Source organism: Prinia subflava, chromosome 1 (assembly GCF_021018805.1).
Source record: "Prinia subflava isolate CZ2003 ecotype Zambia chromosome 1, Cam_Psub_1.2, whole genome shotgun sequence".
NCBI classification, from domain to species: domain Eukaryota; kingdom Metazoa; phylum Chordata; class Aves; order Passeriformes; family Cisticolidae; genus Prinia; species Prinia subflava.
The window spans coordinates 64,773,376-64,785,663 of NC_086247.1; the positions used below are offsets into that span (position 1 = coordinate 64,773,376).

General features: G+C 37.3%; 1 protein-coding gene across 1 annotated transcript in view; it reads left to right on the plus strand.

Moving 5' to 3' along the window:
- Window positions 1–12,288, plus strand: part of LPCAT1 (lysophosphatidylcholine acyltransferase 1) — a 67,200-nt gene that overhangs the window by 14,653 nt on the left and 40,259 nt on the right. The window contains 4 exon segments of the mRNA XM_063398471.1: window positions 2,861–2,973; window positions 4,370–4,430; window positions 6,652–6,710; window positions 11,409–11,443. Coding sequence (XP_063254541.1) covers window positions 2,861–2,973; window positions 4,370–4,430; window positions 6,652–6,710; window positions 11,409–11,443 — 268 coding nt within the window.

Sequence of the window (12,288 nt, forward strand, 5' to 3'; positions counted from 1 at the left end):
CACTAGATTTGATAATTCAAGGGTGGTTTTAATGGAGTGAGAGGAACTGGGCAATCACATTTTTCAGAATCTCTGAACACTTGAGCTATGGTCTTCACTATCTGTTACAGCTAGTCTTGGACAGTTAAATTGCTGAGCAGAGAAGGGTATGATTTTGTTCTGTTTATTGAACATGTTGCAGAGTTCTACTTGTTTTCTTTACTTGCTCAGTATGCCAGCTGTCCAGAGCACATTACGCATTCACTTCTGGTCTGACTGCCCTAGCCCTGCCTATTCCTTGCATCTCACACTACCTTAGGTACTGTCTCCCTGTGTTTCAAATTGACTTCTGACCACAGTCTCAACTTGGCTGCCTATTTGGTATGTTTCTCAGCTTCTCTTTACAGACCTTTGGCCCTGCTCCTGGCTTTCTTGCACAGATCGAATTGGTACAGCCTTTGAATTTTCAGATTTGTGTGTGTACTGGACATGAAAATATGTGGTGAGAGTAAAGGTCTGTGTAGCCTTGTGCTCTGTTTTCAGAAGTGGTTAAGAAAAGACTACAGAGTTAGACTTCCCTTGGTATGTATTTTTACTGATGACTGAGAGTTTCAAGTTCACTTTAATTGTTGGACTTAACCACTAAGGGCCTGGTAGTTGGTGTCTCACAGGATCTTCAGTTGCTGTTTAATATTAAAACAAGAGTTCTGTCAGCTTTTTAGTCTAATTTCTAAGGAAGTAAGGCTTAGTGTAACCACCCTAATACGCTAATTCAACAGGCAGGACAAATCCATAGGAAGCTAACGTTTCAGTTGCCTCTGCCTTTCAGCATACCATATTAATTATTCTTTGCACGGGGGTATGTTGCTGTTTGTGGTGCTGGTCATTTGTGAGATAACTCACCGTTTCTTCCGGAGCTTAGTAACATTACAGTAGCTTGCCTTAGGAAAGGTTGTAGCAGTAAAGTTTCCAGATTTGCACGGCTTGCCTGTACAGTTTTCAGATACAGATGACATCAGTGTAGTCTCATGTTTTCTGTCACACTGCCTGAAGAAAAATCTGCTTTGTCTGCTTGCTTAATTTCATGTGTTGTAGATAAGACCCTGCTTCCAGCATGTCCTCAGAAAAGAGCCTGGGAGTTCTGGAATTCTTATTCATTCCTTGGCCTGAAGTAACCTAAATGCCTTCATTTGGGCCTAGTGTAAAAGAGCCTTCCAACTGAAGGCTGGGGATGTTGGATCTTTTACTTTATAGTGTTTTTGCTATGAAATAGGGATTTGCAATAGCGGGGCAAACTCAGGAGTAGGATGGCTAAGAAGGAAACAATTATGATACCAAGTATGGTTTTCTTGTTATTTTTATTGCTTGTTCTGTGTTTGTGGGTTTGGTTTGTTTTTGGTTTTTTTCCCTATTCTTTGTGTGTTAGTCTTGTTGTGGTTTGTTTTGGGGCTTTTTTGTTTGTTTTTACCTTGCCTTGGCAGTAACCCAGCTGACCAAAGATGATCTTGCTGCCCTGACAAGCATTGTTCTATAGATATTGTTGAAGAGCAGGCGTGTAGGAAAAAGTACAAGAGTAAGGCAACTTTTCTGATACACTGTCTCCTGAGCTGTGGCAACTTGTGGGATAAAAGTAATATTTCAGAGGCTGGCTGAATGTTTGGGACCTTGCTGTAAGGTTTGACAGATTAGTTTGTCAGAACTTTGAGAACTGAAGGATTTCGGTGAGTTGGTGGCTAGACTTCCAGTGGGATAACACCATAACCAGCAGGTTTTGCTGAGTATGGGGCTGTCATTCCTTACACTGCTTTTTCTTTACACTTTAAGCACTGGCTGATCCGTTAATGTAGCAAGTCTGTCCTTGACAAAAGCAGATTATACAGTGTCAGTGAACTCCTCTCACAGTGGCTGGAAAAATGAAAACTGTATTTGGGGCAAGTAGAATAGCTAATGCTTTAGTGACTCTTGAACCTTCAATAAGATTACATGAGACAAAAATTATTAAAAGGTTTTTCAAGATAGCCTGCTTAAATAAAGGCATGAAGCACTTGAAGTATTTGAAGGTGCTTCTCTTGTGGTGCTTTTGGACACTGCAAAAGAGCTGTACAGACTTCTTATTGTTTTGGAAGTTTTCTTTGGTGTCCTTGTGACAGACATGCATGGAGAGTATCTTGTAGATTGAGTTCTGATTTTTGCTCATGTTCATTTTGTGTCTGGCTATGTACAAGAGGTCTCCCACTGAGCCAGGAAGAGGATGTCTGAGATCTAATTCATCCCGTATGAGGAACAGGCAAACAAGTGGCAACTGAGAAAATTAACATGCTTCTGTTGACACTGATTCTTCACAAAAAATAGCATCAGTGTATATAACATCTTTGGGGGTGTACCTTTAGTGGAACTGAGCTGTCATAGAAGACAAAAGCTCTAAAGACAGAGACAGGATGACTGACAGGATGTCTTTTGCAAACACTTACATAGCAGGGAGATTCCTGCTGCTTTACTGCCTTGGGAGTGGCTATAGATTGTGATTTTTGTAGGAGGAGGAAATGGCCTATAGACAGCCACAGCTGCATTGTTGCAGAAAACTGTATAATATGTACCATCACGTTTTACATTATCTGTGTTGTATGTATTATCTATTTAAAATTGAAAAAGTGCAAAATGCAAAAACTGTGAAAACTGTTTTCCTTACAGAAACTTATGAAAATATTTCAATAAAATTGCAATAATTCAACTATTTGGTTTTGCAGTGTAATATAGTAAAGTAGTGTAGTTCTTCTATACAAAAAATTTTTGTTCAGATTACTGTTAGGGGGAGGGGTTCTTTTTCAAACAAAGGGAAATATAAAGGCTGGTCCTTGTTTTTGTTTTCCCTCCTCTTCAGCTCTGATCAAATACATCCGACCGGTATTTGTGTCTCGGGCAGACCAGGATTCTCGCAGGAAAACTGTTGAAGAGATAAAGAGGCGTGCCCAGTCCGGTGGTAAATGGCCACAGGTACTGTATTCTGCTACTCTGTAAGAGAGGGTATTTGCCATTTCCAGGCTTTGGATATGCAGTTTACCTTTTTCATCATGGGGGGCTGTGGATGGTTTGGGGTGGGGTGTGTATGTGTGTGTGAAATCTCCCCACCTCCTGTTCCTAGAAGATGAAATGTAAGATGTCTCTCACTGCATTATGTTTCAAGGGAAACTGGGTAAGTCTACATGGGTAGACAGCTCTTAAGTGGTAGTAAATGGACAGATCACAGCAGGTGAGGAAGTCCTCTAAGAAGAAAATAATGAAGTACTCAGCAGAATACCTGGGGAAGTACTGTGTGTTCTTGCCCTTCACAAGATTTTGGCACTGCCATCGTTGATATGATACTGAGCAAGACAGCCCAAAAAATTTGGATATTCCAATAACTACCTCTATTAAAACATGTGATGAAAGCATGGATAAAATAAGTGGCTCAGAGTTTTTTTCTGCACCTAAAATGTGCAGAAATTTTATTTATAATGTGCCTTGAAAGAGTAATGGGAAGGAAAGGATGACTATTTAAGATCTCAGATTCCTAGAAGCATGTGATTATTTTGCAAATTGGAAGCATTCCTGTGATTTTTTTTGAGATTAGTGTACTGTATGTTTATTGTGGGATTATTGCTGCTAACAGGGGTATGCCTCTGCATACTGGACTGCAAAAACGTTATAAACATCTGTAAACAATGAGAGGTAATATGTAGCTTTTGCATTATTACTTTCATCATTAGATTTCAAAGCAAGCTAGGACAGAGTGGGCAATAAAACTAGTAATGTTAATTCTAGTCCATTGCTTCATTCCCTTATGGTATAGATTTGGGGGGAGGGGCTTGTTTATTTTTGTACAGTTACCCTCTTCTACTGAATTGGTTCAACTTAAGCATTTTCTACTCTTTTTTTAGAATTGTATTCAGGTATTTTCAGTCTCTGTCATTTGGGCGTCTGTGCACATGCCAAGTAATAGCAAAGAGAAAATAACTGTATTTTCATAGCCTGTAAGCAGGTAACCTGGGAGCAGGAATTCTGTTCTGAAACAAAACAGACTGATGCTTTTGCCAGCACCAAAGTCTTTGGTGAAAATACTCATACTTAACAAGTGTTTCTAGTCACTGTCAGTGTTCCGATAAATAAAATTATTATTGGAGGGGAAGAAAGAGGCAAAATCACAAATAAGTAAAGAAAAATATTTTTTACTGTTGAGGTAGAACTTTATTTGACATCTTTAGCACCTTTTTTTTCCTTTATTCTAACTGAACTGTTTTTCCCTGAGAATGTTTTTGCTGTAGTCAGTTAATAACAGCTTTGAAAAAATGTGTTTATAAATAAGTTCACATAGAAATAGTTCTTAAAAGTCAACTTTTTTTTTTACTTCAAGATAATGATATTCCCAGAGGGCACTTGCACAAACCGATCCTGCCTAATTACATTCAAACCTGGTAGGTATTATGCTCATTTCTCTGTTCTCTACAGAATGTCCTTGTATCTTCATTTTCTAAAATACCACTTGCATTTTGATTTGCTTGCTGTTGCAGAAGTTGAGTTAAAAACCTTGCAGTAGGGTGAAATTGGAATATAAATTTTCTGATACTACAGGAAGATTGTAATTCTACCATTGAACAAAACGGTTTCAATAATTCAGATGATTTCTTGGCTTCTGAGATGCATATGAGCTGGAGAGAAGTGTTTATTCATGGGTTTAAGTTTGTGGTTGCTTTTTTTTTTTTTTTCTTGTCCCCTCCATTTCCTACTTTGGGTCTATCATGCAGCATTTAGATGCATGCTGCTACCTTAAGCTTTATGTGTATTTTTTACGTAATATCCATGGTCTAAGCTCTTTTCAGTAGTATCACCCTTTTAGTTTTACCAGATTAGTAGAGGGTGTAACTCTGAACATTGCTGCAGCTGTAAACTGCATTTCCAGTAGGGAGAAATGCCAGTACTGCAGTAAATCACTAATCTTTAATGTAAACTTGCCTTTATCATGCAGGTAGAGAGATGGTCAGTGAAGAAGCTTCAGGGAGCAAGACAGTTGTGAATGTGTTTTTTTACTTCCTGGTTTTCTGTGTAGTTTCTGGTCTTACTGTGTGTCTTGTATTTTGTTTGGCTTGCAATTTGAAAATCACTCTTAGAATCATGCAGTGAGTCAGCATTGTGGTTCCTTGCACTGATTCATTTGGCTGAAGGAATCTCAGACTTTTCTCTCAGCTCTTACCTTTTTAGATGAATGAATGGTGATTAGGGAAACATCCACTTCTGTAGCTCTTTGCTCTCCTTCTCTCTCCACCTGAATCCTGACCATGCTTTGAAAGCTAGCCTGAATCCTTCATGTGAAGTCTGAAATTTCCTGCCCTCCCTGTGTGCCATAGACATTCCAAACACCATGTATTTCATCCTTACATTCTCACTTCATCTTCCTCTGCTCTGATCTAGTACATGCTGCCCTCTGCCTCTCGACTGTCTCACTTTTCCTACTGAAACCTGCTTCTGTGTCCATCCTGCCTCCCAGAAATCCTTTGCCTCTAAATTCCTCACTTATATCACATTACATTAGGTCTTTATTCAAGTTAGTTCTATCAGGATGCTTTTCCCCATTCTCCTAACATGGCCTACACTCCTTGCTCTTACTACACATTCTCTTGGTTTTGTGTTTAAATGGTAGTGTTGTCATCTAACACACGGCTTTTGTCAGCTTTGGATTATTTCACAAGTTGCTTAGACTGTTCTTTGAGACTGAGCAGAAGGTATCAGTCCAAATCTCTTAAGGATTCTATAAAGGCAACCTTCATTTAAAGATGTTTATTCCTTTTATGTCTCAACAGTAATTTTGTAAAGCAAATGTTACGCTAGGAATACGGTGTACTTCAATTATTCAGTTCATAATTTTAATTGGAATATTAGCGAGACCTTAATAAATTGTCAAGAATAACGTACTTTGAGTAAAACTTTATTTCTTCCTGAGAGAAAGAGATGTTAAGAGAATTCTTAAACAAGATTGTTATCATGCTTACCCACTCTTGTATTAGAAACCAAGAAAATGCTTAGCAAATGACATGGAACTTGTGCTGCTTGTTAATCAGAACTGTAATTTTCCCATGAAGTGAAGCAGTGCTTCTGAATAATAGTTCTAGTTCAATATAGCTCTAGTTCAATTTATAACTATTAGTTTTCCCATAGCTACAGAATAGAAGTGACATTAATTCTCTTATTGCAGAGATTATAAATTGTTGTTGTTCAGATAAAAGTAGAAAGCTTCTTTTACATAAGAGCCTAAGGTCTTCACTAAAAATACTGTTGACCACAGGGAATGAATTAAGTTAACAATCTTATGCATGCTAATTTTTTTTAATTCATTCACTGAGCTGAATTTGATACTAAGCTTTGACTTGTATTAATGACAATATATGTAAGTGGTAGAGGATAATTTAGATAATGTAAGCAAGCATTTTTAATTACCTATCTGCTGAAAAGGTGGATATATTGTGTCATTCTCCAGTGCTTGCTTTTTTGATTACTTTTGAGGCTACTTTCAGATTCTGTTTTTTCACTATCAACTAGTTCCTGTCAGTCTATTAGCTGTATCATTTTTTCTTGCTGCAGTAAATTTCTTCTCTACCAAAATGCACTACAAATTAATTATGTATCATATGTGCCTTCTAGGAGCATTTATTCCTGGAGTTCCTGTACAGCCTGTGGTTTTACGCTACCCAAACAAACTGGTAAGTTCAGCTTTCAGTGTCGTTGGAAATTGAGGGCATTTTCCTTTAAGCGCATTTGCCCTTGTGTAACCTTTTAGGTTTAAAAATTAAAAAATCATTACTAAATTATTGTTAGTTAAGTATTTACTCCTTAAGCCTCAAGCAATATTGGGTGTCTTAACTGAGACAGTTTAAATGTTTCTGCTCTGAAAGTTGTTCAGGTTGTTACAAGTACTCTACAAATGATGAGACAAATGGCAGTTTCCATCCAGGATCTGTGTTCCGAAGTGCTCCCTGTTCCTGCAGTGTGTGCTGGAGAGTTTTCTTAATGTCATTCATTGCTGGAAGATGTTTCTGCATCTCCTGCCTTTGGGGGTGTTAGTCATGAATTACTGTGACTGGCTGAATGGCACAGGGTTGTTGTGTTGAGGACCTCTGCACCTTTATAAAGTGTCATCTTGTTTCACATTCACCATACCCATGGCTAAGGAATTTGCTGATTTGGAGTAGTCCTCCGATGTAAATTATAGTCAGGTAAAATGCAGATTATAGTGTTTATTTACAATATCTGAAGTTTCTTTTGGAGTCCAGTGGGGCTATTTTCATGTCCAGTCTGTCCTCTTCTGAAATAGAAGTTACTTAGGGAGGGTGTGAAGTGTGTCAGAAGGTCTCTCTGCATGTCACATCAGAAGATCTCTGACTAGCCCATTAATAACCCCGTGTTCTAAGGAGGGATTTTGTTTTCTCTTGGTACCTGAATAGCTTAGAAATACTTCCATCCACTGTTCTTTCTGTCATGTACAGGTTGATATAAAACATACGCTTGATTAAAAAAGGAAAAGCATCCAAGCAAAGTTAATATACACAGACCACCATTTGCTCTTTGCTGAGATAAGGTGTAATGGCAATCAAATAGTTTGCAGTAACAAACCCAAAAATTATTTTTGCAGATAGCAGCCTGATATGCTTACATAGTATCAAGTGCATTGTAGCAGGCTGCCTGGAACTTTTCATTGCATAATTGTTATACTTTCAGGAAGAAATATTCTTTTCTAAAAATAGTTTGAAGTTTTGATGGCACTGCCATTTAAAATGGCAAATATGCACATGGCTTATGTCATACTTAATATGCCTTGTAACTTTTTGTTAATGTTAAGCCCATAGTAAGATAAAGCTACCAAATGTTATTTTATAAATGTCTTCAAAATCCAGGTGCATACTGAAATGTCATTATTGCCTATAGTACATAATATGCAATGTTTGCAAACCAATAGCAAATATTCCTAACACTTAGGAGAAATTTGTGAGCTTTTAATGTTGAAGTAAAACAATACAAATGTAAGCAAAAATCTTCCTAATTTTTATGTTACTGCAAAAATGTCATAAAAGAAATTGTAACTAGTTATATAGATATTCATTGTGAGCTGGCATGAGTTTGTGTACGGGACTTTACTTTTTCCTACAGCTTTTAATTGCTGCAAAACACTTAATTTTCAGTGCCTTAGTGAGTCATTTAACCTCTTACGATCTAATTCCTAGAGACCTTCCAAAGGTCTAAATATTAATAACAGGGCTGATAATTGCTACTACTGCTTTATTTTTACATTAGCTTGGGGGTTGCAGAAAAGTTGCATCAGAGTTAGAAGGAGAAGAGGCAGAAGGAATATGATGTGGTACACGGAGGTGAGGTTTATTTTGGTTATGACACGGAGTTAGATTATTTTGATGCAATTATTGAGCTATTCTTATCTCAGCCTATAAGGCAAGGCTCACCTTTCCTTCCCAATTCTCCTGCCCACCCTGGGGGGGAAGGAGTGAGCGAGCGAGCAGCTGTGTGGTACTTAGTTGCCAGCTAGGATTAAACCACAACCCCTGTAAGAACAGAGTAGGGTATGAATTTTCATACACTATGAATGATTTTCATACACTAAGATACCATTTTTTAGCAAACTTTAAATGCCTCTCGCTTTCTGTTTGTTGTCTTTATTGACTGATGTGTATTATAATTTTAGGTTTAGAAAGGAATTTAAGATCTGTGCTTAACCAGTGAACTCCAGATATACATTGTGTGCAGTCACACCACTGTGTTTTGCCAGAAGTGCCTGCTCTGATCTATGTTCAGAGCTTTGAGTTCCACAGTATAGATGAGAACATTCTTGTATTTGAGTGCACCTGGCTGTTTCGAGAGGCTTTTTGAGATCAGAGCCTGAGGTGAGTGTAGTAGGTGTCTGCACTCTGGCATGTTTATTTCATTGTAGTCTATTGAAGAGCTAGGGAAAGCACTACTATTCTGCAGTGGGCTGACACAGGGCAGAAGTGAAGAAGTAAATTCAGGTGTTTTTCTAGCAAACGAGTCTAGTTCTGGTTGCTGTGAACTCTCTGTTTTATATTTTTTTATAGTTAGAGTTGCTCCCTGAATAACAGTTACCTTGGGGCTTGTGACTGTATTTCATGGCATCTCTTGTTGCTCTTCTTGATGCATGAGCAGAAAGAAATTTTAAAGCTTAAAATGTTGTTTAGACCTGATATTCAAAATTTGGTACTGATTGTCTAGATTGATAATATTTGAGGTATTGGATGCGTGAGAGCTATAACCTATATTCTAATTAGAATAAAGCTCTAATGTCTTCACCCATAGATTCTCTACTGCAATCCTTTTCACAAATTTTTACTTAGTTTCTTTGTTTCTTCATTTGAATATTCTGTCAGAGTGCTGTTACTTGAAATTTTGAAAATACATAAACTATATACCATTTTAAATATCACAGAGCCATTTAAAATGTATTTTATGTCCAAATATCTTCCACAAGTAACTGTGCAATAGCACGGTTATGATATGATAGGCAGTTCGGCAACAGCTCTTACACAGTTTTGGTATATTAGGGTTAACTGAACCTGTAAAAACACAGCCAATCTCCTGTTTGAAGGGTCACATATGATTCTCAGTATCTTCTTGTGGCAAATACAGATTCTACAGACCATGGCCCTTCTCCCAGTTTCCTCCCATGCTGAGGGGAAATAGCATAGGGGATAACATTCGAGGTCAGGTTGGCTGGAGCTCTGGCCAACTGGGTGTAGTTGAAGATGTCCCTGCTCATTGCAGGGGAGTTGGAATAGATGGCCTTAAAAGGTCCCTTCCAACCGAGCTATTGTATAATTTTTTGTACTTCCACACAGTTTAAAGTATTCATCACTTAAATACAGTAGTTCCAAAGTGTACTCAGAATGCTGTCAAAGAGAATATTGTCCAGAAGCTTAAGCTGGTAGTTGTGATAAATATAAAAGGTAACTTAGTTTCATAAAGAAAATCCTACTTCCCTTTGTCCTCTTGTTTTTATCATAAAGATACTGGTTATGCTGGTAGGAGACTGCCATAACATGGATCTGCCTGTTGCAGATCAGAATCCTGTTTTCCTCTAGGTAGCATTTCTGGCCATTATCCCTGATGCATCCTGAGGTTTTGACAAGAAAAAGCATGACTACAATGACATTCGCATTGGGAATTTCTTGGAGGATTGTTGATGAATAACATGGCTTACTTGAGTTTGACTTGCCAGCTAGCCAGCATGAGGCTGGATTCTGAAAATACCTATGCACTGTTCAATGATCCAGAGACTTTTGTGGAGATCACACTTTTCTTTATCTTCCTCTGTGCTATTGCAGTTTAGAGAGCTGGGTTGGGATGTGCAGTGTTTGGTGTTCTATAAGGCAGATCTATTCTCTAGATAAGTTATCAGCTATCTACACTGGTTTCTCGGGTTTTGTAATGAAAGGTCCTTGGGGGAAAAAGACAAACCCCATGATGTGTTTACTTGCAGTGTTATCAGAGACGTGAAAATAGCCAGAAACAGTGTAACAGTATAAACTATCCACATTATAGTTCTAAAAGATCACGACATGGACATGGGTTTTTTAATGCAGATAAATTGATTGCCACAGATAGACTGACTCATCCTTTATATTGGTTTGATTGAAAATAATTGTTAAATGTCAAGTTTTAAATTTTTAATTAATCTTTATGACATATTTACCTTACTCTCCAAGCTGTTGTTCTAACATTAATCACATTTTTCACCTTTTATGGATGGGTTTGAATTCTTTTATTTTTACTTTTGGTGGCCTTTTGCTCTAAATGGTAATTAAAACTTGAGTTTAACTTGATTTTTCATGGTCATGGTGTATGTGATTACCTGAAATCTCTGGAATGAGTCTGGATGGTAGGCTAGAACTGAACTGGAACTTACTCAGTAGGTTGAAAGAAATATCATCCTGATCAGATCTTTCAGAAACCTGAATTGAATGAGTCCTCTTGTCTTTACACTTATGAACTCTTTTCCCAGTTAGAACAGAACTAATTTCAGGTTTTTAGATTCTTTCTTGTACACTTTAATCACATCTCCAAGCAGTGCAATTTTTTTCCTGTCTTATTACTACCTGTTATATATTCCTTTACAGGTCTCTGTTCCATTTTTGCTATTTGCATCTTGGTCACTTCTTTTACTGCTCTTTGTCCTCTCTTAGTGTTTGACACAGTGTTCATTTTGGCCGTATAGCTGTATAACAGATGGGCTGCTTCCTAACAGGGTTAAGAACTTTTGCAAAGAAAGCATAGAAGTTTCCATGAAAACTTCTTAGCTGTATATTGTCAGTTATGCTGTGTGCAATGTAAAAAATTCGAAGCACGATAATTAATTGCAAATGTCACGCTTCTTTTCTTAGGACACAATCACATGGACATGGCAAGGGCCAGGAGCGTAAGTGGTTAATGTTTTATTCCTTTTTTCCTTTTTTTCATTGCTTTCCTCTATTAGTTTTTGTTTATGTGACTTGTATGCATATATAGTCAACCAGTTGCTGGTTATTTGATTATTCTTTGGGATTAATTTATCTTTTATCTGTTATTCTCTAATTATACTAGTAGTTGTTAAGAGGAATCCAGGTGTAAACAGTGTACTTCTGCTGCTATGATTCTGTTGGTTTACAGAATTAATTTTAGGTTTTTATTTCAAACTTTTTTTTTTAGCCAAGTGCCTGAAGTAAAACAACTTGCTTCTGCTCTAAATATTCTATTGCCTGCAAGTTGATTTGGTACCTTACTCTGTGAAATCTAGGGCTGTTGTTTGAAACTGGTCTACTCTTATGAAATCTGTCAACCCACTCAAAGATAAGATTTGGAGATATTGGTTCCATTATCTTGTCTGAATATAATTTCGACCTTTTTTTTTTAAACAAAATGTTATTCTAGAGGTTCTTTAGCAAATTCATGTAATATAAAATATTAAAGGAAGCAGTTCTTGCTCCTTTAAAAAAAAATTTAAGCATTATTTTCTCATTGGGATTTGAGTAGAAATTCCAAAATGTTTAGATGAAGATGAAAACCACAAATTTTGAACCCTGTGTAAAGGGGAGTTGGCTTCTGTGGTTAATGCTTTGTATTGTTTTGAATGTTCCCATGTGAGATCCTATATTTTAGTAGTTAATGAGGAATCCGTGGGGATTAGTCAAGATGTAAGTAATTAAGAATTTTGTCAATTAAGTTTTGCACTTAGGAAGCAGGTCTAATTAAGGACATGATTTGGAGACTTGAGAAAATCATTGA